The sequence below is a fragment of the Odocoileus virginianus genome, chromosome 16 (genome assembly GCF_023699985.2).
Source record: "Odocoileus virginianus isolate 20LAN1187 ecotype Illinois chromosome 16, Ovbor_1.2, whole genome shotgun sequence".
Taxonomy (NCBI): Eukaryota; Metazoa; Chordata; class Mammalia; order Artiodactyla; family Cervidae; genus Odocoileus; species Odocoileus virginianus.
This window is the reverse complement of record NC_069689.1, coordinates 3,567,642-3,595,310: the sequence shown is the minus strand read 5'-3', so window position 1 is coordinate 3,595,310 and position 27,669 is coordinate 3,567,642. Positions and strand designations below refer to the sequence as shown.

Here is a 27,669-nt window from a genome sequence, read left to right as displayed (position 1 = left end):
CTTCAGGTCATAAATTCAGACAGGCACTAGGACAGCTTGTCTCTGCTCCACGATGTCTGAGGCCTTAGCTGGGAAAACCTGAATGCTGGGGGAAGTTTCATGGCTGGGGGAGATTCAGTGATAGAGGACTAAAATCATCTGGAGGAATCCTCGCTCACAAATCTGGCGGGACACGCTGGAACCTCATCTGGGCTGTTGGTGGAACATCTCTCCGTTTGGTCTCTGCTCCCTCACAGCATGGTGCTGCAGTTCCAAGAAACTCCCAAGAGAACAAGATAGGAATATATTTTTTATGATCTGACTTTGGAAGTCATATGATGTTACTTCCATTGAAGTCACAAGCCCACCCAGATTCAGGGCAAGGGGACACAGAACGTCTCAGTGGGAAGCATCCATGCCACATTGTAGGAGGAACAGGTGGGACAGGAGATCATGAGGCTTCATCATCCTAAAACATCACTTTAATCCTATTTTCTCACTACCTACAGAGAAAAAATTCTGTCATTGAAAGTGTTCTAAATTTGGCCTAAAATAACCTTTCCTCTTTTCCTCCCTTTATTGACTTCTTCACTCTGGCCAGACAGAACTACTCTGTCAGCCACTTGTTAAACTCATTTTTACTTCTGCTCTTTTATCTCAATGGATCCCTCTTCTTTTGACCTAATAAATTCTCTCTCTCACTTAAAACTCTTAAGGATTAATTCTGCAGAATGAACTAAGGTGGCAGGGATCCTCAGAGATCCCAAAAGTTACACTGCCACCTAAGGATGCTTTCAGAACATCATCTGTCTGGATATGGCTCTTGCCATCTTGCCTTGGCTCTCCTTCCTATGTGCCTGGGAAGCAGAAATGAATGGAGAGACCTCAAACCACAGCTCATTCCCAAGCTACCTCCTTTTCAAAGCCCAGATCCCTGAATAATAAATTTTTGACCAACATGAAGAGGACAAAGTCCCTACACTGTGGACCTTTTCTTGGAGGAGACTATGAGCAAATGACTACACGTTAATTCAGACCTAGTCTGAAGAGACTTGGTCTTGAAGAGACTTAAAACATGAATAGTAGATAGTAGTTTACATAGGGACTGAAGCCATATTTTAAAAAGTGGTGGAACAGAGAGAGGGATAATGAAAACACAAATATAGTTTATGTATAGAAGATAACAGGTGTGTATGGTGATGGTAGGGTATTGCTTTAATTAGATTGGTCAGGGGAATCCTTTCTAATGATGTCAAAGGCAGAGGAGGATACTAAGGTGAAAGTTCTTCCAAAGATGTAAATCTCATGATAATTTGCTTTATATGTATAAAAACACATGTATTAGCAATGAAAGTGGAAGGTATATTCAAGAAGGGAGATGATAAGAAGAAGGAGGGTGAAGGGTAAAATCTGACGTGCTTGGGCCTGTTTTGAGAACAGGGCAGGAAAAGCAAGCAATTTATAGGTGGTCCCACACCATTGCCACCAGGGAAGGCAGAGTAAAAGTGTTAAGTTGCTCAATTGTTTTGTCCGACTCTCTGTGACCCCACAGGCTGCAGCCACCAGGCTCCTCTGTCCAGGGAATTCTCCAGGCAAGAATACTGGGGTGGGTTCATATTCCCTTCGCCAGGGGATCTTCCCAACCCAGTGATAGAACCCAGGTCTCCCGCATTGCATTGCAAGAAGATTCTTTACCATCCGAGAAGAAAAGTTATGACCAATCTAGACAGCATATTAAAAAGCAGAGACATTACTTTGCCAACAAAGGTCTGTCTAGTCAAAGCTATGGTTTTTCCAGTAGTCCTGTATGGATTTGAGAGTTGGACTATAAAAAAAGCTGAGCGCCGAAGAACTGATAATTTTGAACTGTGGTGTTGGAGAAGACTCTTGAGAGTCCCCTGGACAGCAAGGAGATCCAACCAATCCATCCTAAAGGAGATCAGTCCTGAATATTCATTGGAAGGACTGATGCTGAAGCTGAAACTCCAATACTTTGGCCACCTGATGTGAAGAACTGACTCATTGAAAAAGACCCTGATGCTGGGAAAGATTGAAGGCAGGAGGATTTGGGAAGACAGAGGATGAGATGGTGGGATGGCATCACCGACTCAATGGACATGAGTTTGAGTAAGCTCCTGGAGTTGGTGATGGACAGGGAAGCCTGGCGTGCTGCAGTCCATGGGGTCGCAAAGAGTCGTACACGGCTGAGCGACTGATCTGACTGAACTGAACACCATTGCTCTCCTGGAGGTTATGACTTAGTGCTGAAGAGAAAGTGAAAGTGAAAACAGCAAAGCGTGGGAAAGGGTCATGAGCCATAATTCCACTTCCTCCTTGGCCAGGGTCTTCCTGCCCTCCTCCTCATGTTCTAGCGTCCCTTCGTTGGGCTGAGAGCCCTGCCAATGCCTTCGTACCCCAGTCCCCCAGCGCACACGAGGGCAATCGACTCTCGCTCCGCCCCCCCAGAAGAACTTCCGCGTCCTCGGCTGCCCCGCCCCCGGCGGTTCTGCGCACGCGCGGGGGCCATATTAGCCTCGGATACTTGGGCACTGTCGGAGTGTCTTTCCCGCGGAGAAAGGTGCTCGGTGTTGGTCTCCACGCTTCAGCGTCTTCCCTCCGGTGAGCCTTTACCCCCTGCGCACTCTCGGAAGCTTGGCCGCTCTCCCTGCAGGCCGGAGCCGTAAGCGTCGCGGCAGAGCGGCTCCCGGCCTGCAGCGGCCGGTGAGGAGCCGTGGGCACGATGACTCTGCACCGGCTAGTCAGTGACGGACCCGCGGGGGAACTGGCCCCGGCCGGCCTCCATCGGGCTTCCCTGCGCTGAGCGGGCATCGCGGGGCCGGGGACGCTCGGGCGGCGGGGCGGGCGCGGGGCTGGTGGGCAGGACAGAGTGGTAGGGCTGCCTCGGTCCCGGGAAGAGTTCGTATGCGAAAGTGAACCTGCGGCAGGGGAGGTGCGTGTGAACTCGCCTCGGGCCGTTGTCCGGCGTGGAGATGAGAAAGTTGTGTTCTCGCGCGAATCAGGAGCCCGGCGGGTCTCCTCTCTGTGCCCTCCTGGCCCTCTGCTCAGGACCACACTTACCTTTCAGCTGCCTGTTGCAGTACCCTCATAACTGGTTATTCTGCCCCAGTCTTCACCAGCCAGAGCGATCTTTCTAAAATGCTAGTCAGCTCCTGAGGCTCTTTGGCCCAGCATCATTCCTTGGAGCCCCGTTCCTTAAGAGATAAAATTCACAGATTTTACCTGGGTATGCGGGCCTTCGGGGCCTAATCCCTGCTTGTCTTTCCATTCTTAATTCTCAATATTCCAGAATTTGGGGAAATTGGCTCTGGAGGCCGAAGTTTGGGTTTTCCACCAAGTCACGCTGAGCCCGTGTTGTCTTCTGCAGAAATAGTAATAATGCCAAAGATTATTGTCCCGCTTCTCCCTTTCATGGTTCAGGACCCCGGTATCATCCTCTGGAGAAAGCCTCAGCCTCTTAGCTTGACATTCAAAGCCTACATGGTCTAGATACTTGTTTAGTTCTTTAGTTTTTTCATATATTTTTTTAAATTTTTAATTGGAGGATAATTGCTTAATAATGTTGTGTTGGTTTCTGCTGTACAAGTTGTGAATCAGTGATAAATATACATACATCCCCTCCCTCTTGAGCCGGTCCCCCCCAGCCACTCCTATCCCACCTTTCTAGGCCGACTGGAAGCACCAGGCTCCCTGTGCTATGCAGCAGCTTCCCGCCAGTTATCTGTTTTATACGTGATACTGTGTGTATGTCAGTGCTCCTCTCAATTCATCCCACCCTCTTCCTCCTGCCCGCCCCACCACCACCCCGCTCCGTGCCCATAAGTCTCTTCTCTACATCTGTGTCTATCCCTGCCCTGCAAATAGGTTCATCTGTACTGTTTTTCTAGATTTCTGTATATGTGTTCATATATAATATTTGTTTTTCACTTTGTGACTCACTTCACTCTGTATAACAGGCTCCAGGTTCATCCACCTCGGTTCAACTGACTCCAGTTGGTTCCTTACTGTGACTGACTAATATTTCATTGTGTCTGTGAATACAGCTTCTTTACTCATTCATCTGTAGACAGACATCTAGGTTGCTTCCATGTCATATATATATATATTTTTTAACTCCAGCAACTTGTCTTACCCATTGAGCTGTCCTGCCTCAGTGCTTTGTTCATGCTTTCTCCTCTGCCTGGAATGCCTTTTCCTTCTTTCTTCCCCTGTTCCTCTTAGACCTGACTGTTCTCAGCCTTATTTCTGCCTTTCCTGTCTCTAATTTAGGCTCATATTCTGTTTCACAAAAACTACTTTCTAGTTTTTCTCCAACCTGTTTCCAGTCTACCCTTAGTGCCTCTGTTTCCACGCTGCTTTATAATTGTCCTTCTGTGTCTGCTTCCCTCACGTGACTACCAGACTGTAAACTCTTTAGGAAAGGGATTGGTCTTACCTATCTTGGTATTTCAGCATTTAGCATAGTGCCTGGGTGCACCATACTGTTGGCTGAATGAAGAGAGTGGACAAAACAGATTTTTTCAAGTCAAGAAATGCTTTTTAAATTGTAAGTTTCTTTTTAATAATTACCTTATTTTCCTTTTACAGGAATTATCATAAACATAAGAAAACATGGTGAGTTAATACACATGCCAATAAACTGTTGGCCTGATAAATCAAATTGTTTGTACTCATCTTACCAACTTGCATGAGAAAATTGAAATGGAATGATGTCTTCTTATCAGTTTCCTCCCACACTCTGAATTTTGCATGCCAGGATGTGTTCTATAAAATGATTTGCGGGTTTGCAGGGGTTGACTTATTTTTAGTGGGTAGAAATCACTTGTATGTTTTTCTTTTGCAGTCTCGAAGATATGACTCCAGGACCACTATATTTTCTCCAGAAGGTAAAATATAAATTGTTTCGTCTGTCTCAAATAAAATTTAGAAAAATATTTTTAGGTGTTAAGTTGTTCATCCTTTTTGTACTTTGAGGTAGTTATGGTCATTGGGTTAATTATGTGCTTCATAGGACTATTAGTAAAAGTGGGACAGTTGTTTGTAGCTCTCTAGTGTTGTTGCTGATTGCTCTTGAACCAGTGGTGCAAGAACAAGGAGGAGAGTCTTGGTTTCTTGCTGCTTGTGTTTTGTAGGTCGCTTGTACCAAGTTGAATATGCCATGGAAGCTATTGGACACGCAGGCACCTGTTTGGGAATTCTAGCAAATGATGGCGTTCTGCTTGCAGCAGAGAGACGCAACATCCACAAGCTTCTTGATGAAGTCTTTTTCTCTGAAAAAATTTATAAACTGAATGAGTAAGTCAGTCTTAGGGCAGAAAGTTGAAAACATCTCATCATATTTTGGGAGGGCTATGCACTATGACACGGTACAGTTGAACAGTTTGTTGTGTTTTTTCTTCTGAAAATTCCTGGTTTTAACTTACTTGCTTGAAACCTCCTTGAGGCCCACGACCATAAATGTGGGGCCAGGTACTCAGTGGAGAAACATTGTTGTATAGTGATGAGAGAACAGGCGTGGTGCTCACTCACCTTTGGGTTAAATCTAGGTTCCACCAATACAAGCTGTGACTTCACACCCATTGCTTAACTTCTCTGGGCCTCCAGTAGAGCCTACTGGAGTGACTGTGGCAGTTCAGTGAAATATGTTAGGAACATAGGAGGCTCTCACGGTATTGTTGAGAATGGTTGCAAAGAATTAGTTTTAATTATACTGAATCTTACCAAAGACCACGCGTCCTGGAGGTCTTGGAAAAGTTTAGACAGGGCCTGTACACTAGTGAAATTTCTGATATACTTGGGTGTGCAGGACTGCAGCTAGCAGAGAGTTGGGTTTGCTGATTGGAGACCCCCCCTTCTGTGTGCGCCATGTGAATGTTGGTTATAGGGCCTTCTTGATACACACACCCCAGAAAGTGTCATCCATCAACAGAGACACTGTTAGGCCCTCTCAAGCAGCCTGCAGGCTTGACTGGGCACAGTGCCAGAGGGGTCAAGGCTGTAGGAGAGCCCGGGCAGCCTTCAGGAAACGGAGGGTAGATAAAGAAAATGCACCCTCCCAGTGAGCCTCACCCTGGGCTTCCTTCTTAGGCTCAAAAATATCCTGCCCTTCGGGTCCCTTCACCTTCACCCCCATCAAGTGAGGCCTTTCAGAGTGAGAGTACTTATACCCAAGAGTGTGAAGTAGTCTGTCTTCCTGTCTGGCAAAACATTTTTCTTCCTTGTGGTTGAATCTTCTTGGGATTTACCCTAGCTTCCTAGTGTTATTCTCTTGCCCTGTTCACAGGGTGGTGATGGTAAATGCATCTGTTGTGAAGAACTCAAGGGTACATTTGTTTATCTTATGTGTTGAATGACATCAAGTTGAAAGTTTCCTACAAAGATAAAACTCATGTAGTTTTTGCCTGAAGGGTGTAGCAACTGTGAGTAAGCATGGTGCATTTCTAATAGAATTTAGTATATTTTAAAACTTGTAAAATACCTCTGGCAAACATCCTCCCTAATTACAGATAAATGTCTTTCTTTTTTGCAAGGGATATGGCCTGTAGTGTGGCAGGCATAACTTCTGATGCTAATGTTCTGACGAATGAACTGAGGCTCATTGCGCAAAGGTATGGTCATAAATAATTTAATTGATGATATGTAAAGTTAGTTTTAATGTTTCTAAGAAGAATGCATTTTTTTAAAAGATAAAAGTCATTAAAAACCTATTAACTGAAAATTACAGTTTATTTCTTTAACCAAATTTGTAAAATATTGGGTTGGCCAGAAAGATCGTTCATCTTATGGAAAACCTGAACAAACTTTTTGGCCAACCCGGTATTGTTTACGGTTAGGTTATTAAGAGTTGCCATACCTTCTACCCTCCCCCTTCAGATTACAACTATTATGTTGTCCCCATGGCAGAGATTTTTTTTTTAGAGGGTATTTTGCTTAGAGTGTGTAAAGTGTTTTAGAGAAAACTATTAATATGCCAGTTTCTTTATCCTAGGTATTTATTACAGTATCAGGAGCCAATTCCTTGTGAGCAGTTGGTCACAGCACTGTGTGATATCAAACAAGCTTATACACAGTTTGGAGGTACTGAAACCTTCGGAAATTTTATTCCCCAAACTTAAAACATGTTATGAGTAATAACCTTTTTGAAACAGTAAAAAGAAATTGAAAATGAAATAAGTAGACACTTCTCATATATTCCAGCTTCATGAACTAACTGGCTTCCATTATGTAGACTATCAAACATTTTATTAATAGACTACTGAAAGGCCAAAATAACATTTTAAAATCAGAAAACAAATGACTTTTTACATAATAGTAATGGTATTCAGCACTGGTCATCTGTGTATTCCCTTTCCTCACTGCGTCCAAATCCTAGAAACAAAAGTGGAATTTCTGATGGAGCTTATCTGTGGTGGCCAGAACATGAGCAGTTTATGAATGCTTAACTTCACAGAAAAGGGGTTAGCCACATTCACTGAGCCCAAGTAATCACAGTGATGCTAAATTTAGAGTGTTGATATGTGTGACTTTGTTTTCTCTGTTAAAGGAAAACGTCCTTTCGGTGTTTCATTGCTTTACATTGGCTGGGATAAGCACTATGGCTTTCAGCTCTATCAGAGTGATCCTAGTGGAAATTATGGAGGTTGGAAAGCCACATGCATTGGAAATAATAGTGCTGTGAGTATTTTTGTGTTGCTATAAAAATCTATCAAAAGGTCTAATAACTGCCATAATTACAAAGTAGTGATGAGTGTAAACAGCATTTTAAGGTAGCTGCAACAAACTTAACATGATATGAAAATCTCTGTGATTTCTGTTATTGATAAAGTCACAGGTACTACTAATACTGCTAGAATTTATTACCTACAATAATAATGAAAGGAAGTACCAGTTTTCAGTTAGAAGTTGTGAAAATAAGATCTAGTTTTTTGGGTTTTTTCCCACAGAAGAGTCACAGACTCCCTGAATTCTGTCACAGATCCCTGGGATCCATTCATAGATCATCAGCCTCCCTCCTTCACACCCCTATCCCATGTCTACCCTCCCTGCCATCAAACTTGTTTATATTGGTTATAATGCCAATAATTAGGCATTATTCATGTTCCTAAAAATGTACAATTTTAAAGGAAATTCTCTGTTGATTCTTTATGTTTTATAGGCAGCTGTATCAATGTTAAAACAAGACTACAAAGAAGGAGAAATGACTTTGAAATCAGCACTTGCTTTAGCTATCAAAGTCCTAAATAAGACCATGGATGTTAGTAAGCTCTCTGCTGAAAAAGGTAATTTATGTGCACGCCTGTAATTTGTTTGTTTAGTGAGAGAAGTAATTGAGTGGCTCTTGTGTTAGGCCTTTAACATGTTATTGTAGTTCATTGAAACAGCAGCCTTTTTAAGTTAGGTGGCCTTATAACCATTTCCTGGAGAAGGAAATGGCAACCCACTCCAGTATTCTTGCCTGGAGAATCCCAGGGACAGAGGAGCCTAGTGGGCTGCCGTCTGTGGGGTCGCACAGAGTCCGACACGACTGAAGCGACTTAGCAGCAGCAGCAGCAGACTTGACCATGGTCAACACTGACAAGTTCTGGAGCTACAATCCCATATTACATTCCAAGCTTAAGGATTTGAGTTTGAATGTTCTCAATCTGTAATTAAATCTAAGCCATCCTATTTTATTTTATCGACTTCTTAATGATAATATATATGCTTATATACACAGAAAATAAAGAATATGGAAGAAGGTCATTACATATTTATATATGTGTGTGTGTGTATATGTTTGGTGTACTTTATCAGAGGTATAACATTTAAATAAGTTCTGAATCTGATCTTTTATGTTAAGCCCCTGTTTGCTGTTGTACATGCTATATTTAGCTTAAGTTATATGACTGCATAAAACAATATTTCTAAACAATGTGTTTGAAAATTAATGGTAAATTAATATATTGATTTAATTTGGGATGACTAAGCTTCTGGTGTTCCTTTAAAAATGCCATTTACTTGCAGATTGTTGTCTCTTGTCTACTTCTACTTAATTTCAGGAGGCAGTACTCAATTTCTCCTACTCAGAAGCTCTTCTCCATTTGGTATTAGTCTGCTTTTCTCATCTGTAGTCATAGGGGCTACTTTTCTTTTGAGAGGTTTGTGAAAAATAAGTGTAAGTAGTGGTTGAAGATTCTGGCTGAGCCTTCAGAGATCCCAACAAGGAAATTATGATTCCTTCTGGTCAGGCTATCTAGAGCGATTGTTTTGGTTGTATTGAAAACTTTTTCCTAAAATTAACAGCAGCTCAGAGGTTAGTATGAGTGAAGATAAGGAAGATATTAAAATAAAAATATTCATAAAAGCATTACCAGATTGAAAATATTTTAAGTATCTATGAATTAATTGTATTAGGCAGAAAACTTGGAAAAGTGGTGTACTAAAGCTCAAAGGGTATGAAGAGACTAAACTGTAGTTGCTCGTTAAGTGTGTTGGCTAAGTATGGCTGCCTGTAATACGTGTGTGTGTTTGCCTCTAGTGGAAATTGCCACACTAACAAGAGAGAATGGAAAGACTGTCATCAGAGTTCTCAAACAAAAAGAAGTGGAACAGTTGATCAAAAAACATGAGGAAGAAGAAGCTAAAGCTGAGCGTGAGAAGAAAGAAAAAGAACAGAAAGAAAAGGATAAATAGAAGACAAAATCAGGGATTTTATAACTCATTTGGGGCACCATTTCAGTGTAAAGGCTGTCCTACTCTTCCACATTGAGAAAGCTTTGACTTTTTTAACTTGTCTAGTGGGAAAATAGGATGGTACCAACTGAATTGGGTCCTTGTTATTTCTGTCCAGGTGAATATTGTAATAATGATTACTCTTTATGGACATCTTAATCTCCCTCTTCCTCTTTTTTTTTGAATAAAATTTGGAGAGAATGAAAATGTTGAAGGGAAAAATTCTCTAGCAATAACTGTTGAAGATACCAGGATTAATAGGGCTGTGGTTTTTTCATGCTTTGTATGTAGTGTGGCCACCTTTGTGTAACCTTTAAAAAATGGACAGAAATGTAAACAGCATAAATAGAGAAAGATGGGAACTGTGCAGTGATTTCCTATTTTGTTCCCCTACCAACTTGGAGAACCTGTAGCCCAATCTGAACAAAACAGAAAGCTGTCTTTCTAGGCCTCATCTGATATTACCCTGTCAGAGGCCTGTCCAGTGAAATAAGTCACATTCCTCTTCTAGATTTGCCAGCCTTTGATACTGGTAGATATTCTTACTGGACCTAAAAATTGTGTGTGTGTGTACACACATACATATGTGCAAACATAGTAAAACATGAAAGGCATGATCAAAATGAAAGCCCTATGTACCCTACCCAGCTCCAGAAGCAAATTAACCAGTACTTGTGAAGCCCCCTGTGTGTACATTTCAGGTCTCATTCTCTCCTCTTGCCCAAGAAATGACCACTACCGTGAGCTCATCGTTCCTGTGAGCTATGGGTCTTCCACTCTGATTTTCCACCGCTCTACTCCAGGTGGTCCTGGTGGGTCTGTCAGTCAGAGAACCCCACTCCTGTCATAAAGGTGAGCACATACCTCAGTCTGCAGGAATGGGTTTGAGAATGAACATGTGGACTGAGCCAGGCCAGATGCAATGTGGATATGAGGAAACAACGCTGAGGATTGTGCAGTAGACCATCTGCCCACAGATGGCAGCACAAGCCACATGGAAGGTTATGGAGCAGAAACTCGGGCTACAGAGGAAAAGCGTGACCAAGATGAGAATAGTTGAGTTTTATCCAAGGGGAGCTCCATTGCTGACATTTGCTCAATTCAGGCGCGCTGAGGATGCTGCCACTTAAGAGTTCTCTGATGGAAGTGCCGAAAGGCAGTGCTACTTAAAGTGGTCTGTGGATCAACAAGCATCGCCCAGGAGTTGGCTAGAAATGCAGATTCTGGCGTCCTATCCCAAACCTGAGTCAAAGTCTTGGCATAGAGCCCGGCAACCTTTTAACAAGCTTGCATGTGTCTCAAATGCATACTGAAGTTTGAGAAGTGCTTTGCTGCATGTTGGAATCACCTGGAAAGATTTTAAATTTCTTTGTGCCCAGCCTATACTTGTGCATGCAGTCACTTCAGTCGTATCCTACTCTTTGGTACCCTATGAACAGTAGCCTACCAGGTTCCTCTGTCCCTGGGATTCTCCAGGCAAGAATGCTGAAGTGGGTGACCATGCCCTCCCCCAGGGTGTCTTCCCAACCCAGGGATTGAACCTGCTGTTCTTTGCATTGGCAAGCGGGTTCTTTACCACTAGCACTACCTGGGAAGCCCTCAAGGAGTAGCAGTGCCTTGAAATCTCCTGTTTGTGGTGATGTTCAAGCTAAGTTAATTTCCAAGCCCCTTTTAGGTGGTGTACTTTCAATCTTCAAGTTTTTTTTTTTTTAACATTTATTTTTTAACTGAAGGATAATTGATGTACAGAATTTTGTTGTTTTCTATTTACTCTTAATTTATACAGTTGGTTCTTGTTATTCATGAAGTTCTGTGAAGTCAACATGAATATTGAATTAGCAAATTCTGTGCTATTGCTCCTAGTGAAATAACAGGTTGGATTCCTTTGAGCCTCTGGTCACACACTTTTATCAACAGATCAGTACATAACCTTGTTTTATGTGTGTTTCTGTTTAAAGATGTTTAATATACACTGGTAATTCATTAATATTGAACTTATGACTGACAGCAGTTTAATTCATATCTAAGTGAAGCTTATCACACTTTCTTCATAAGGCACATCACAGCCTTCTTATGCTTAGGAACACTAGCCAGCATACATTGAGGGGACATTTTAAAAAGTGAAATCGATGAAAAGCACAAGAATTCAGAAAGCATAGCACAAAACAGACCGCAAGGAGACGAGTTTTACAGTGTGAGCTGAAGCAAGAAGGCAGAGAGTGGCCCCTTGTCTGACTTCAACTGGGAAGATGCGTATCAGGCAACAAATATTTCCATGGCCTTGTGTGTGTCCACAGTGACCAGGAGAGCACCACTGTATTGGTTTTGGGGTTACAGACAAATGTGCAAATAAATGCAGAATCCATAAATAATGAGGGTGGCCTGTTATAAAGTGACCTTTCAGCCTTGCTATGCACAGAAGCGGAGGTAGATGGAGATGTGACCTGATAAATTTTGTTGTCTTTCTCTCCAGAATATATCCAGAATCTAACCATTTACCCCTGCAGGGACTCTGGACCATACCACCATTCTCTCTCTCCTTGGACCATCACTGTAGTCTCTGCTGCTCAGTCAGTTCTCAGCGCGGCAGCCAGAGTGATCCTTTGAAAATGTGATTGTGCTGCTGCTTTGCTTAAGCTCTCCAGTGGCTTCTTTTCTTGCCCAGTAAAAGCCAGGTTCTCTACACTGGTTTCCAAGGTACCCCATACTCTGGCCCCTCCACTGCCTTCTCTTGCACCTTGCACTCCCTTCCTCACTCTGTTCTTTAGATGAGCCCCCTGTTCCTTGAAGTACCAAGCCGTCTTCCATCCCCGGGCCTCTTGCCACTCCCTCTGGCTCGGGACTGCTCTTCCTCTGGGATCATTGGTATGGCCCACTCCTTCATGCAGGTCTCTCTTGGAATATAGCCTTATTTGGCTACTTCCTACAGAAGAGCAAGAAGGGCTTGCCAAGTGGTGTTAGTGGTAAAGAACCTGCCTGCCAATGAAGGAGATGTGAGAGACACGCATTTAGTCCCTGGGTCGGGAAGATCCCCTAGAGAGGGGCATGGCAACCCACTCCAGTAGTCTTGCCTAGAGAATGCCCCGGACAGAGGAGCCTGTCGGGCTGCAGTCCATGGCGTCGCAAAGAGTCAGACACGACTGACAGCGCACACTACAGAAGAGCAGTCTGCCCCCCACCCACTCACATGCTCCCTCTTTCTTGCTGAGTTTTCTCGGTAGCACTCAACACTGTCTGGCCTGTTTACTGTTCGTCTACCCACTCGAATATTAGCTTCCAGGGTGGGATTTTAATTCTACAGCTCTGTTCCAGTACCTACAACAGAAACTGGCACATATTCAGCAATAAGTAAATATTGTTGAAGGAAGTGAATAGTGGCTCTTGACACAGTAGATTGAAACCCTGAAATCCACCCCTTTTCCATCCAGCTCAGTAGAAATGGTGTGTTTTCCATATTCTGACCACCTCTTCAACACTTGCTTAAAGCCATGACAACTGCAAAGACTGTAGTGGATAAGAGAGCCTAGCACATTTTATCACCATGTTAGGATCAAGTCTTCAGAACATCACCCAAACGGTGGAGAAACTTAAAACATATTCACCCTTTTGTTGAAATCATTTCCTACTTTGGTTGGTGGGGGACGGGGTGGGGGCAGCAGGGACTATTCTATAACGGTTTTTTTCCTGTTCTCAGGCTGACCTAGCCTAGATTCTCTCCCAGCCTCTTTTTCCTTTGTTCTGTGGCATATTTTTAGCCCTAGGTTGCAGTCCTCTGGTTCCTGATGATGCATCCCAAACATAAGCCTAGCGATCCTCATCTGAACAGAGGTGCGCCACAACGGCAGGGGTTACATCCTCTCAACTGGGCGGGATTCGTGGGTTCTCATGGGGGCACTGCTGGTACAGGAGCACCTTAGATGGAAACAGAACCAAAAAGCTGAAAGTTTTCAGTCCTGAGTCAGTTTAAAATCAAAATCTTGAGTTGATTTCATTTTGGTGACTTACAAATTGTTTTTAAAAATAACTCGTGGGAAAAAAATCATATGTTCCTGCATATAATCTTACTGCTGGTGCTTTTCTTAATCAAAAAATAAGTCTGAAATCTCTACAGTCTAGCACTTTGAAAGTTTCATGAAAGTATTTCTGTTAGCAGTGCAAAAATATTCTGCATCCTGAAAAATAATCAGAAAGTGGATTCATTTCTTTATTTCTTCATATTTACCATATTCTTGGCAAGTTTAGGTGATGGGGACTCATGGATGAGTAAGACATGTCCTCAGTTCTTTTTTTTTAAGTTGAAGTATAGTTGATTTTTATAATGATTAAGGGGTACAGCAAAGTGATTCAGTTACATATATGTATGTATACACATATATTCTATTTCAGATTCTTTTCCATTATAGGTTATTACAAAATACTGAATATAATTCCTTGTGCTATATACTAGGTGCTTGTTCATCAGTTTTATATACAGTCGTGTGTATATGTTAATCTCAAATTCCCAATTTACCCCTCCTCCTGTCCTCGGTTTTTAACGTTCAGTCTTGCAGGAACAGCAGGCCTGTCATCAACTACTTAACAATGTGGAGAAGACGCTAGACTCCAGGTGACTACACTCGGGAGTGAAGGCAGAAGGAACTGCTTGTGTAAGAGTCTGGCAGTGGGAAAGCTTCACTTTTTTATGGAAAGTCCGCCTCTGAGCCGAGCTAGAGCATATCTTGTCAGGGGAGAAGAGTAACCACAAGAGATGAGGTCGGGCATGTACACTCAGGAGAGGAGACAGCTTCACAGATCTTGGAGTCTGTGCTCAATACAATGCAAAGGCTGCTGAGATTAAGAGAGAAACTATTACACCCTTAATTCTTGGAGTCCAGAAGATGGATTAAGTGAGAAGAAACATAAAGCAGGGAGACCAGTCAGGAGGCTATTGAAATAGGCAAGGAAGGATGAGTGTCTAAAACCATGGTAAAGGGAACAGAGAGAAAGGAGGCTCCATACAGTGAGGGATGAGAGAGGGAGTAGGGGATGACTACGGTCTCTAACTCAGATAAAGGGTTACAATCTAATTCCAAAAGACGTCAAGTGAATGTGATGAACTATTCTTAAAATATCCTACCCTCTTTTTTTCTTATTGCTGTTTTGGGCTGAAGCCAAGTGGAGACTAATATCCTTGGGAGGGAAGAATTCAGTAAACACTGTCACACATTACACAGCAAAACCATGTCATATGCTTTATTTTTCTTTTTCTTCCAAATATTTTTCTTTTGTATACTTTTGTGCACTGTTTATCTCCTTAGCTCAGTTTTCTATCAGAGCATTTAACTTCTAAAACATTCAGTTTTGATGTGGGTCGTGTCCAACTCTTTGTGACCCTGTGGACTGTAACTTGCCAGGCTCCTCTGTATATGGGGTTTTCCAGGCAAGAATGCCCGAGCGGATTGCCATTTCCTCCTGCAGGGAATCTTCCCGACCCAGGGGTCAAACCCCCGTCTCTCGCGTCTCCTGTATTGGCAGGTGGATTCTTTACCACTGCACCACCTGGGAAGCCCTGATGCGGGTATAGTGAATGCTTTTTGTGTTTATGCAGGCAAATCTATCGATCATTTTTAGCTTGTTAGTATCATGCATATAAAGGTATTCCATAACCAAAGTATATAACATTCTTGAGTAAATTTATGGTTTTTGTCACTTTTATCGTGCATAATTTAAAATACATAATTGGCATCTATTTTTAAAAGGTACTATTTAAATTAATCATGCAACTTTAATTCCATTGTTCAGGGTAATTGGGAATGGTCCAATCTTTTTTTTTCGTTTGGCCAGATATTGTTTTAATGAGAATTATAAACAACCAAAACCATTTTTTTGCAAACTGCCCTTTTTTTAAACAAATGATTTGCAAATCATTACAAAAACTGTGTAAGATGATGCCTTGTTTTGCAAAGCCAGTAAATACAAGAACAAATTTTAAACGTGTGATTTGTTCAAGATATTTGGGGGGATGGAGAGCCTGATTTTTTTCCCCAGTATTTGAAAAAAAATGAGTTTTTCCTGATCTTTCAAACAAAAATTTATGACAACTGGAGAAAAAAAAGACACAGAGAGACCATCTTATAGATGCTTTAAGTAGTTTCTGGTAATTCTTCCAATGTTACCTTTCCTTTCCAGAACTCATATCTTCACTAAATAGTTGAATTTAAAATATTTCTTTTTTAATTTTATTTATTTTTGGCTGCCCTGGGTCTTTGTTGCTGCATGTGGGCTTTCTCTAGTTGCAATGAGTTGGGGCTCCGTTACATTGCAGTGCATGGGCTTCTCATTGCAGTGGCTTTTCTTGTTGCAGAGCATGGGCTGTAGGGACGTGGGCTTCAGTAGTTGTGGTTCCTGGACTCGAGAGCAAGGGCTCAGTAGTTGTGGCCCACAGGCTTAGTTGCTCTGCGGCATATGGAATCCTCCCAGATCAAGGATCAAACCCATGTTTCCTGTATTGGCAAACGGGTTCTTACCCACTGCGCCACCATAGAAGTCCTAAAATATTTATAATGAACTGATTAATGGGGGAAAAGAAAATGAATCAATTCAGAATTACATGAAACAACATAGTTATTTGCCTTTCTTGGTTTACTTATTTTTTGGTAACAGCTTTATTGAGATATAATTCATAAAGCATACAGTTCATCTAGAGGTTATACTTTATATATACTTTGCAAATCATTACAAATACTGTGTAAGATGATGCCTTGTTTTGCAAAGCCAACAAATACAAGAACAAATTTTAAACATACGTGATTTGTTCAAGATATTTGGGGGGGTGGAGAGCCTGATTTTTTTCCCCAGTATTTAAAAAAAACTGAGTTTTTCCTAACCTTTCAAAGATATACTTTAATATATTCACAGAGTTGTACAACTATCACCACAATCTTAGAACATTTTTATCACCCTGGAAAGAAATTCTATACCAATTTACCATTCACCCCCAGGTTCCTCCTCAGCCCTACACAGCCACTAATCTACTTCCTGTCTATACACAGTTTCCTATTCTGGAGACTTCATATAAATGGAATCACATACTCTGTGGGCCTTTGTGACTGACCTCTTTCACTAATTGTAATGTGTTTGAGGTTCATCCACATTTTAGAGTGTATTGGTAACTCATTTCTTTGTTTACTAGATGAGAGAAATAGCAAGAATTCATTTCTTTTTATTACTGAATAATACTCCATTGTGTGACTATACCACATTTTATCCATCAGTTTTGGGATCATAGGTTTTTTCCCATTTTTTGGTTATTATGAGTATTGCTGCTTTGTATACTCATGTATACATTTGTGTGGGGTGTGTGCTTAATCATTTCTGGCTCTTTGTGACTCCAAGGACTGGAGCCCACGTCCATGGAATTCACTGGGCAAGGATATTGGATTGGGTTGCCATTTCCTACTCCAGGGGATCTTCCCAACCCAGGTACTGAAACAGCGTTTCCTGCATCTCCTGTATTGACAGGCAGATTCTTTACCGCTGTGCCACCCGGGAAGCCTGTTTTTGTGTGGACGTGTGTTTTAGTTTTTCTTTATATATGTAGTACTGTAATTGATGGGTCACATCTTGGTTTATTTTTAATCCATCTTTATACTGTTCATTCATATTAGCAATACAGATTTTAAAAGAAGCCTACTTTTCCTATTTTCTCCTAAAAGAGCCCAATAAAAATGGGAACTGGATTGACTCTGAGTAATTGCACATATATGAATGTTAGTTATCCTTGAAGTAGGTCTCACAGTTGGAGAGGATTTTGGCTTCCTTTCATCCTGGCAGGAAGAATCTCTTCTCTTAAGTTCCTTTATGCCTAACACTAGGAAAGGCCACGTCTTTGATTCTGCACCCAAGAACCTTATATAATAACATTCTCTGAAAAATTGAGTCATACAGAATGAGAGAATCCAGGGTAAATTGTCTTCTGAGTCCAAAACAATCTAACAGCTTACCCTTTTTTATTACAAAAGCAGTACATGCTCACTTTGGAAAATACACAACAAATTAAATAAAAATTGCTCTTACTATCTTACCCAGAGTTAACCACTGTTAACTTACTGCACTGGCCCAGTTTAGCTACTGAATTAGTATACGAGGCAGACTCTGGCAAATTATACAAAGTGAAAAGTGAAAGTCGCTCAGTCTTGTCCGACTCTGCGGCCCCGTGGACTATGTAGTCCATGGAATTCTCCAGGACAGAATACTGGAGTGGGGGATCTTCCCAACCCAGGGATTGAACCCAGGTCTCCTGCATTGCAGGCGGATTCTTTACCAGCTGAGCCACCAGGGAAACCCTAAAATTATACAAAAGGTATTTTTAAATAGTCTTAAAGGATAATTTAAAATGACGTTTTTTCCCTTATCACTGCTTTTCTAAAGCATTTTGCAGCCTTAGAAAACCCTGTGTCTCAATACAACAGAGTAGACGCTATCATTTGTTGAGCCCACATATGTGTCAGTTATATTCGTTAGGGCTAATTCTCACCATAACCTTGTAAAACATATAGCATAAATGATTTAGAGGCAAACTTTCTATTATGTAGTTGAGAAAAACAAAGTTCAGAAAAGGTGAGTCACTTGTCCCAAGAGACACAGCTCTGGGGCCACCGTTGTAGTGGAAGCCGCTGCTCTCACCCCGTGCCTGGGGTTCTGTGGGAGCCTCCCACACTTGTCCCGCTCCATCTCCTTTCCCCTTTACTGCCAGAATGTTTTCAGTTTGTTGAAAACTGCAGAATACTTGAAGTCACCTATAAGGAAAAGGCTATGTTTGATCTTTGATTACATCGGATCTTCTCAGTCACCGGTAAAGCAGAATTGAAATTCCTCGTTGTGCTTTTGATGCCCATCTGATCTCTCCAACACTCTGTAAGATGATCGACTAGGAAATGCAGAAAGTTATTGACATTGTTGGGAAGTGCAGTCTTGGGTCTTTGGTGTCAGATAAGTACTGGTGTGTATCCTTGCTCTGTTACCTAGCTATTCGTTCAACAATTGTTTGAGAATCAATACCTGTCAAGTTCTCAGGCTGATGCAGTGAACAAGATAGACAACGTCTCTGCTTTCATGGAACTAACTGCCTAGGGGATGAAGGCAGAAAAGAAACATTATTAGTCAGGCGTGTTATAGAAGAGCAAGGAATGATTGGGTCTTGTGTGAGACAGCTGTGGAACTGGAAATTACCGAATGATTTCCGATTTTGAGACACTTAGATCAGCTGGCTTAGAATTAGGCTCAGGATAATCAATTCTCTGGAACAATCAATGCCATACATTAACCTTCAGAGGGAGTTTTCTGTGTTACTAAAAGGTTGCTCATTTGGTCTTGCTTCTTATCCATAAAGGAAACTTGACATCAATTAGCATTCATTGGCTAGATGAAAGCTTTTTATTGCTAAATAGAGCAGTGGATAATTAGAGCAGATTCCCAAACATAGTAGAGAAACAGCTCCGTTTTAGTTTTAATTTACCCTCACAACCTAAAAGCATTATTTGGCAGTTTACAAATTACACATGGAAGTGAAATATATTTAATTTTTAATTTTTGACTGCTTTGGGGCTCATAATCTCTTAATATCCCTTGATTGAGGTGGGAATAGTGGGAATAGTCTGGGAACAATTAAATTGGCAACCAATGAGTGAATTCTAAGAGGGCAGTTCTCCTGGTGCATAGGTACAAATTTCTGGAGCATCTATATACCTGCAGTATAATTTGTCCTTTGGATTTATTTTTGGTATATGTGGGAGTGTCTATAAGTACCTTTCATTTCTAGAATGGAAAGTGAGCAAGATACAGGCTGTATGTTTGGTAAAAATATTTAAACTCTACCTTTTGCAGGAAACAATTGTGTTTGAATATTTGCAGCTGTGTTTTGTGTTCATTAAGGGCATGAGTTTCTAAAATTTATAATAGTATGTCATCTATGAAGACATTTCACATAATATAATAAATATTTTTATATTTCTAAGAAATTGTGTTGATTTAGTATACAAATACTGAGTTTTTGTATAGTGATTGCAAATCTGCTAAAGGAATTTACTTACTGAAATCCATATTTGCCATTTTTTTAACCATAGAAATGTTTATTTTTAGCAGCTTTATGGAGCTATCATTGATGTGTACAAACTTGATGTTTATTATACATATAAATTGCAAAATGATCACCACAATCAAGCTAATTAACATATCTACTACCTCCACATGGTTACCATTTTGTTTGTTTGGAAAAGGTTTAAGATCTATCCTTTTGCAAGTCACAAATGCACAATAGAGTATTGTTTATATTTTGTCTTTAAAAAATTCTTTCATCATATGATTCATCACTTCCAGATATAAAAGTTTTCAACATTCAGAGGACATGGAATATTGCAGTGTTCTTTCTTAAGATGGAAAACAATATCTTCATTTATAACAAGAGTTGGGGATTGTTCAGGACACATTTTAATTTACTTTGTTTTGTAGTAAACTGTCATTTCCCTGTTCTCTTGTGTTTTTCTGTTGTAATTTCTGTTGTAATGTTCTGTGACATTGTGGTATATGTATATATACTATTATAAAATTCTAGTACAATAGCTCAGTTTTATATTTTTGTGATATGTGATTTATGTGCTACTATTTAGTTATTACAATCTAATAAAAGTGTGGTCAATTGATTTTCTTTTAAAGCTCTCTGCATTAAAATATGTCTGCACTTTTACATTTTGATTACAGCCATTGAAATGCCCCGAAAGAAAGCTTTTATTTTTATATCATTTCTTTTGAAGGATTGGATTTTAATATTCTATCAATACTTGTTTTTTCCCTTTAATGTGTGAAAAATGCATTTAATTTCAACAGCAAATTGACAGCATCCATTTTTATCTTTAATTAACTTTTCAGTTTGGCTCTCATCTTCAAGACTTACAGCAGAATTTATCACCAAGCCATAATGGAAATGCTGAATGGAAGATTTAGAGAATCTGCCTAGTTCTGAATTTAGCTCAGTTGACCCCATTAGAAAAAAGAAAAGTCAACAACAACATTGATATAAAAGACAATTCATTAGGTCATACCACTTGCAAATGACAATGTCTATTTTTGATTCCTCTTATTTATTTGGTCTCTTAATTCCCTTCTCATACCCTCTCCTTTAACTCCAAAGCACCAATGGCCCTTTGCTTGAGGGTTTTATTAGTGCAAAAGCACATTGGAGAATAACTGCCACACAAATAATAATAGCTGTCACCTTTCGAACACTTGGGCCCTGCAGCTGAACAGTTGCTTTACCAGCTTTATATCCTACAAGGTAGGTTTTAAGGCTCTAGTTTACAGATTGGGAATGGGTGTACAGAGATTCAGTTTGAAGACAGGCCAGCTGGGTTTGAATCCCTGCTCACCATTTCTACCTCACTAGCTCGGAGATTTTGGGCAAACTACTTAACATTCACTTATTAACCCAACAGATTCACCCAACAGATATTTTGAGCATCTACTGTGTGCTCCGTATACTGGGCACCCACTGGTGGATAACAGACACAGCTGTTGCCCTTCTGAAGCTAATTTTCTACAGGGGAAATCAGGCACACTAAAATTATGTCAGTGAAAATTGTGACAATTGTGGGAAGGGAGAGGACAGGGACAGTTAATAGGCAGAGGGAGCGGAAGACTCAGCTTAAGTTGGTTTGTCTCTCAAGAGGTGACAAAAAAGCTCAGTGCTGGAGGAGGAGAATGAATTAGGCAAAGCAGGAGAGCAAGGAGGTGGTGAGAGAATAGGAGAGGCAGAGGGAGCGGTTTATGTCAAGACAGGACCCCGCTGACTGCTTCCGGAGACTGAAAGGGGCCAGTGATGCAGGAACATGGCATGCATGTGTTGTGGGGGGCAGTGGGTGGGCATTGACAGGCAAGCAACAGGGGTCACTCTAACGGGTGGCAAGGACTTGGGATTTGGATTCTGTTTTAAGATGATTATTCATGCTGCCCTCAGAATGTGCTGAGGAGTGCAGCCCAGGAGTCTAAGCTAGAGATAACCATGGACTTGACCGTAGTGTAGGAGAGGAGTAGGATATAGCTTCCAGATAGGCTCAAGGTAAATAGCACAAAGGTCAAGGCAATGGTCTGCCCAGTGGTCACTCATAGTTGTGAGAGCTGGACCATAAGGAAGGCGGAGCATTGAAGACTTGATACCTTTGAACTGTGATGATGTGGAAGACTTCTGAGAGTCCCTTGGACTTCAAGGAGATCAAACCAGCCAATCTTAAGGGAAATCAACCCTGAATACTCTGTTGAAAGGACTGATGCTGAAGTTGAAACTCCAGTATTTTGGTCATCTGATGCAGACAACTGACAACTGACTGATTGGAAAAGTCCCTGATGCTGGAAAAGATTGAGGGCAGAAGGAGAAGAGGGCCTCAGAGGATGAGAGGGCATCAGAGGCTGGATGGCATCACTGATGCGATGGACATGAACTTGGGCAAACTTTGGAAGATGGTGAGAGACAGAGAGGCCTGGCATGCTTCAGTCTACGGGGTGCAAAGAGTCAGATTCGACTGAACAACAACAACAAATAGCACTTAAGGCTGAACTAGACTTGGTGGGTGAAGCAGAGGGAAGAACAAAGGATGACCTCCAGGTTGTTCACTTGAGTAATTAGTTGAGAGGGGAAAACTAAAAGGACAAAGTGCTTTGTGACATATTAACTGATATTCCAACGAAGTTACATATACAGAGACACAGAGTTGAGATGACCACACAAGTGTGAATCTGGTCATTGCCAGTGTATAGCAGATATTTAAAGCCAGGGAAATAGATAAAATCACAGAGGGAGGGGTGGATGGAGGCGGGTGCACAGTGTACAAGAAATAGTTCCAAGATTTGAGCCTGTGGAATTCCCAACATGCAGCATCTGGGTGGAAGAAGAGGAACCTGCCAAGAACAGTGAGAAGGAATGCGTGTGTACTCAGTCACTTCACTCAAGTCTGACTCTATGTGACCCTATGGACTATAGCCCACCAGGCTTCTCTGTCCATAGGAGAGGTAAAAATAAAATAAGGGTAATAAAAGTGCTTCCCTGGAGGCTCAGCGGTATAGAATCCGCCTGCAGTGAAGGAGATGCACTTTGAATCTCTGGGTCAGGCAGATCCCCTGGAGAAGGAAATGGCAACCCACTCCAGTATTCTTGCCTGGGAAATCCCATGGACAGAGGAGCCTGGCGGCGTAGAGTCCATGGGGTCACAAGGAGTCAGACACAACTTAAGGAATTAAACAACAATAAAAGTGCCACCCTCCTAATACTGCTGGGGTTTAAATGTGCTAGTACATTAAACAGTGATTAGATTATTACATTCTCTCACTACATAGCAAGGGTAATATGATAATTATTAAACTCCACTTTCTATGGCAAGAAAGTGAAAGTGTTAGCCATTCAGTGGTGTCTAACTCTTTGACTGGCTAGTGGGTATTACAAAGATGGATAAGACCTAGACTCTAATCCTAGGAGCTCATTATCTAGTAGGGGACATAAGGTTTGTAGAGAAATGGATCAGAAAATGGAAGGTGGCAAATGCTGTATAAGTGTTTTGGAGGTTCGGAGAAGGGAGATGGCTGTGGCTGGTCAGGGAGCCAGGCTAGGCTTCAAGCATCAAGTGACATTTGAAGAAAGGGTGGGTTTGGATATTCGGGGCAAGTAGGATCGGTGAAGGTTAGGAAGTATAATAAAAATTCCACAATCTTCAGAGGAAATGTGGTGTCTGGGGTGTGGGTGCTCTGTAGACTGTATGACAGTCCCTTCGGTCAAATTTCAGAAAGTTGGTAGACAGATGCTGCTTTCGGGGACCTTTGTAAGTGGTGGCCACAGCAACAGCTGCAGGGTACATTGTCATTGGATCGGCCAGCGTCTCCTAGCAGTGTGAAAATGCCTCTTATCAGAGTCAGGTGCTGCCACCACAGCCAGCAACGGAGGGTAATTGGTGTATCCATCTAGAAAAAACCACCCAAGATGCATACATTATATTCTGTAATTATTTGCTTGGATTTCAAAGTGCCCAACAAATTACACACTTTACCTTTCACTTAAAAACAGAATGACAACTAGTTTCCCCCACACCACGGATTATTTAAATAACTATTGTTTTCGTGGTTATTGATATATAAGACTCTGGGGAGACCTAGGAGTTCCAATCATGCTTGCCGTGGCTGAGTTAACAACCATATAATTCTAGTTTGCCACTGACAGGTGCCGTGACCTTCAACAGTTATCCAACCATTCTGTTTTAAATCCGCTAGCTGTTGAAGTGCAATAACACTTTTTTCTCCAAATACAGTTAGAGTGAATTGCGTAAGTGTCTACATGTTCCATAAATTCTTCAGAGCAAAATACAAATAAGGGACAATAAATACTGTCTTTTCTTCCTATGTAGAAGCATAACTAATGACTAACCTGGTTATCATTTTCTGTGGCTCCTTTCTCTCCTTAAGTCCAGCTTAAGCAGACTAGCTTCCATGGGTATTGTTCCCAATTTCCTGGTTGTAGTAACTTAGATGGAGGGGAAAAGTCGCTATTTTCACCGTTTGGATTCTTTGCAACCAGGTTTAGTTTTTAAACAGATTCACAGAGTCTGGAGCTTGGAATGATATTTCTGCTCACAAGGAGTCTTAGAGGTGTCAACTCCATAAAGCTTTCTGTGAAGAATCAGCGAAACACACTGCCACTGAAGTTTAAAGATGATTTGCCTGAATCTCTTCGGCCAAATGAAGCTTTCTAGTCAATTATGAACAGAAGGGATGAAATGTAAGGTCTAGTGGGATTTGAGATGGGATTCTAGCAGCCATCATCAATCACCACCCGAGCTGCTAAGCGTCTGTGGCAGACAGAGTCACTAACATTTACTAATGTTAATTGATGGCGGCATGGAGGGCACTGTCCACATCTGAGGTACCAGCATATCATTTCTGTGGATGGCTTGAATGAGTGTCAGAACTGGACCTTCTGAGTCTTCTATTTTATCCCCGTACTTTTAAGGATAAAGAAAGAGGCCCAGAGAAGGAGGGTGATTTGCCAAGTGTTGCCTGCTGGCCTCCTATTGGGGATCACTTGGCTCCCATAACAGACTTCTGAGGCATGTAAACTGCTGCTGGTATTACCTGACAAGGAAGAATATAGTGGGTAGCAGGGCTGAGCAGAGAGAGTTTTAGCCAGGAGCATGGGAGAAAGTCCCCTCCCGCTACGTTTTAGGCTCCCTTGTGTTTCCTTTGCATCTCCCATCACAACTCAGTAACTTTATTTATGATTAATGGTTTTCTGTCTGCTGAGAGGGCCGTCTGTCTGTCTGGTTCCCCTCTTGGTGCTGGGCCCAGAGCAGATGTTAGTTGATGGTAGTTATCATAGGTATGCAGTGGCTTGCCCAAGGTCACTTGGTGGTTAGATTGAGGACCCGCCTGTGATGCTATCTTCTGGCCTTGTGCTCCCTGGGACTCAGCTCCCAGGTAGTGAGGCGGGCCAGGTGTGAAAAAGGTGGAGCTAGAAGAGATACTGCTGCTGTTTAGTTGCTAAGTCTAAGTCATGTCAGACTCTTTGAGATTCTCCAGGCTGGAATGGATTGCCATTTCCTTCTCGAGGGGATTTTCCTGATCCAGGGATCGAACCCGCGTCTCCTGCATTACAAGCGGATTCTTTACCACTGAGCCACCAGGGAGACCCTAGAACAGGCAGTTCAGTTCAGTTGCTCAGTCATGTCCGACTCCTTGCGACCCCATGGACTGCAGCATGCCAGGCCTCCCTGTCCATCATCAACTCCTGGAGTTTACTCAAACTCATGTCAGTGATGCCATTCAACCATCTCATCCTCTGTCCTCCCCTTCTCCTCACGCCTTCAATCTTTCCCAGCATCAGGGTCTTTTCCAGTGAGTCAGTTCTTTGCATCAGGTGGCCAAAGTATTGGAGTTTCAGCTTCAGCATCAGTCCTTCTAATGAATATTCAGGACTGATTTCCTTTTTTAGGATGGACTGGTTGGATCTCCTTGCAGTCCAAGGGACTCTCAAGAGTCTTCTCCAACACCACAGTTCAAAAGCATCAATTCTTCAGTGCTCAGATCTCTTTATAGCCCAACTCTCACATCCATACATGACTACTGGAAAAACCATAGCTTTCACTAGACAGACCTTTGTTGGCAAAATAATGTCTCTGGTTTTTAATATGCTGTCTAGGTTGGTCATAACTTTTCTTCCAAGGAGTAAGTGTCTTTTAATTTCATGGCTGCAGTCACCATCTGCAGTGATTTTGGAGCCCCCAGAAATAAAGTCTCTCACTGTTTCCCCATCTATTTGCCATGAAGTTATGGGACTGGACGCCATGAACTTAGTTTTCTGAATGTTGAGTTTTAAGCCAACATTTTTACTCTCCTCTTTCACTTTCATCAAGAGGCTCTTTAGTTATTCTTCACTTTCTGCCATAAGGGTGATGTCATCTGCATATCTGAGGTTACTGATACTTCTCCCAGCAATCTTGATTCCAGCTTGTGCTTCATCCAGCCCAGCATTTCTCATGATGTATTCTGCATATAAGTTAAATAAGCAGGGTGACACTATACAGCCTTGACGTACTCCTCATGTCCAGTTCTAACTGTTGCTTCTTGACCTGCATACAGATTTCTCAGGAGGCAGGTCAGGTGATCTGGTATTCCCATCTCTTTAAGAATTTTCCACAGTTTGTGTTGTGATCCACACAGTCAAAGGTTTTGGTATAGTCAATAAGCAGAAGTAGATGTTTTTCTGGAACTCTTTTGCTTTTTTGATGATCCAACGGATGTTGGCAATTTGATCTCTGGTTCCTCTGCCTTTTCTAAATCCAGCTTGAATATCTGGAAGTCCACGGTTCATGTACTGTTGGAGCCTGGCTTGGAGAATTTTGAGCATTCCTTCGCTAGCATGTGAGATGAGTGTAATTGTGTGGCAGTTTGAGAATTTTTTGGCATTGCCTTTCTTTGGGATTGAAATGAAAACAGATATTTTCCAGTCCTGTGGCCACTGTGGAGTTTTCCAAATTTGCTGGCATATTGAATGCAGCACTTTTACAGCATCATCTTTTAGGATTTGAAATAGCTCAACTGGAATTCCATCACCTCCACTAACTTTGTTCATAGTGATGCTTCATAAGGTCCACCTGACTTCGCATTCCAGGATGTCTGGCTCTAGGTGAGTGATCACATCATCATGGTTATCTGGGTCGTGAACATCTTTTTTATATAGTTTTTCTGTGTATTCTTGGCACCTCTTAATATCTTCTGCTTCTGTTAAGTCCATACCATTTCTGTTCTTTATTGTTCCCATCTTTGTGTGAAATGTTCCCTTGGTATCTCTAATTTTCTTGAGGAGATCTCTAGTCTTTCCCATTCTATTATTTTCCTCTATTTCTTTGCAATGATCACTGAGGAAGGCTTTCTTACTCTCCTTGCTATTCTTTGGTACTGTGCATTCACATGGGTGTATCCTTCCTTTTCTCCTTTGCCTTTTGTGTTTTTTCTTTTCTCAGCTATTTGTAAGCCCTCTTCAGACAACCATTTTGCCTTTTCGCATTTCTTTTTCTTGGGGATGGTCTTGATCACTGCCTCCTGTACAGTGTCATGAACTTCGGTCCATAGTTCTTCAGGTACTCTGTCTTTCAGATCTAATCCCTTGAATCTATTTGTCACTTCCACTGTATAATCATAAGGGATTTAATTTTGGTCATACTTCAATGGTCTAGTGGTTTTCCCTACTTCCTTCCATTTAAGTCTGAATATCACAATAAAGAGTTCATAATCTGAGCCACAGTCAGCTCCCAGTCTTGTTTTTACTGACTGTATAGAGCTTCTCCATCTTTGGTTGCAAAGAATATAATCAATCCGACTTCGGTATTGACCATCTGGTGATGTCCATGTGTAGAGTCTTCTCTAGTGGGGTTTGAAGAGGAACAGGCAGGG

General features: G+C 41.7%; 1 protein-coding gene across 1 annotated transcript; it reads left to right on the top strand.

The window, feature by feature from the left end:
• The first annotated feature begins 2,486 nt into the window (after positions 1–2,486).
• On the top strand, positions 2,487–10,070 carry PSMA4 (proteasome 20S subunit alpha 4). The gene is made up of 9 exons (XM_020883894.2): positions 2,487–2,598; positions 4,585–4,611; positions 4,841–4,883; positions 5,130–5,292; positions 6,528–6,605; positions 6,986–7,074; positions 7,541–7,671; positions 8,153–8,276; positions 9,515–10,070. The coding sequence occupies exons 2-9, from the start codon at positions 4,609–4,611 to the stop codon at positions 9,667–9,669; spliced, it is 786 nt and encodes a 261-aa protein (XP_020739553.1). The 5' UTR covers positions 2,487–2,598; positions 4,585–4,608; the 3' UTR covers positions 9,670–10,070.
• Positions 10,071–27,669: the final 17,599 nt, after the last annotated feature.

Coding starts and splice junctions, on each gene's coding strand:
- PSMA4 (XM_020883894.2), top strand. Junction 4,884..5,129: donor CACTATATTTTCTCCAGAAG/GTAAAATATAAA, acceptor TGTGTTTTGTAG/GTCGCTTGTACCAAGTTGAA. Junction 5,293..6,527: donor AAAATTTATAAACTGAATGA/GTAAGTCAGTCT, acceptor CTTTTTTGCAAG/GGATATGGCCTGTAGTGTGG.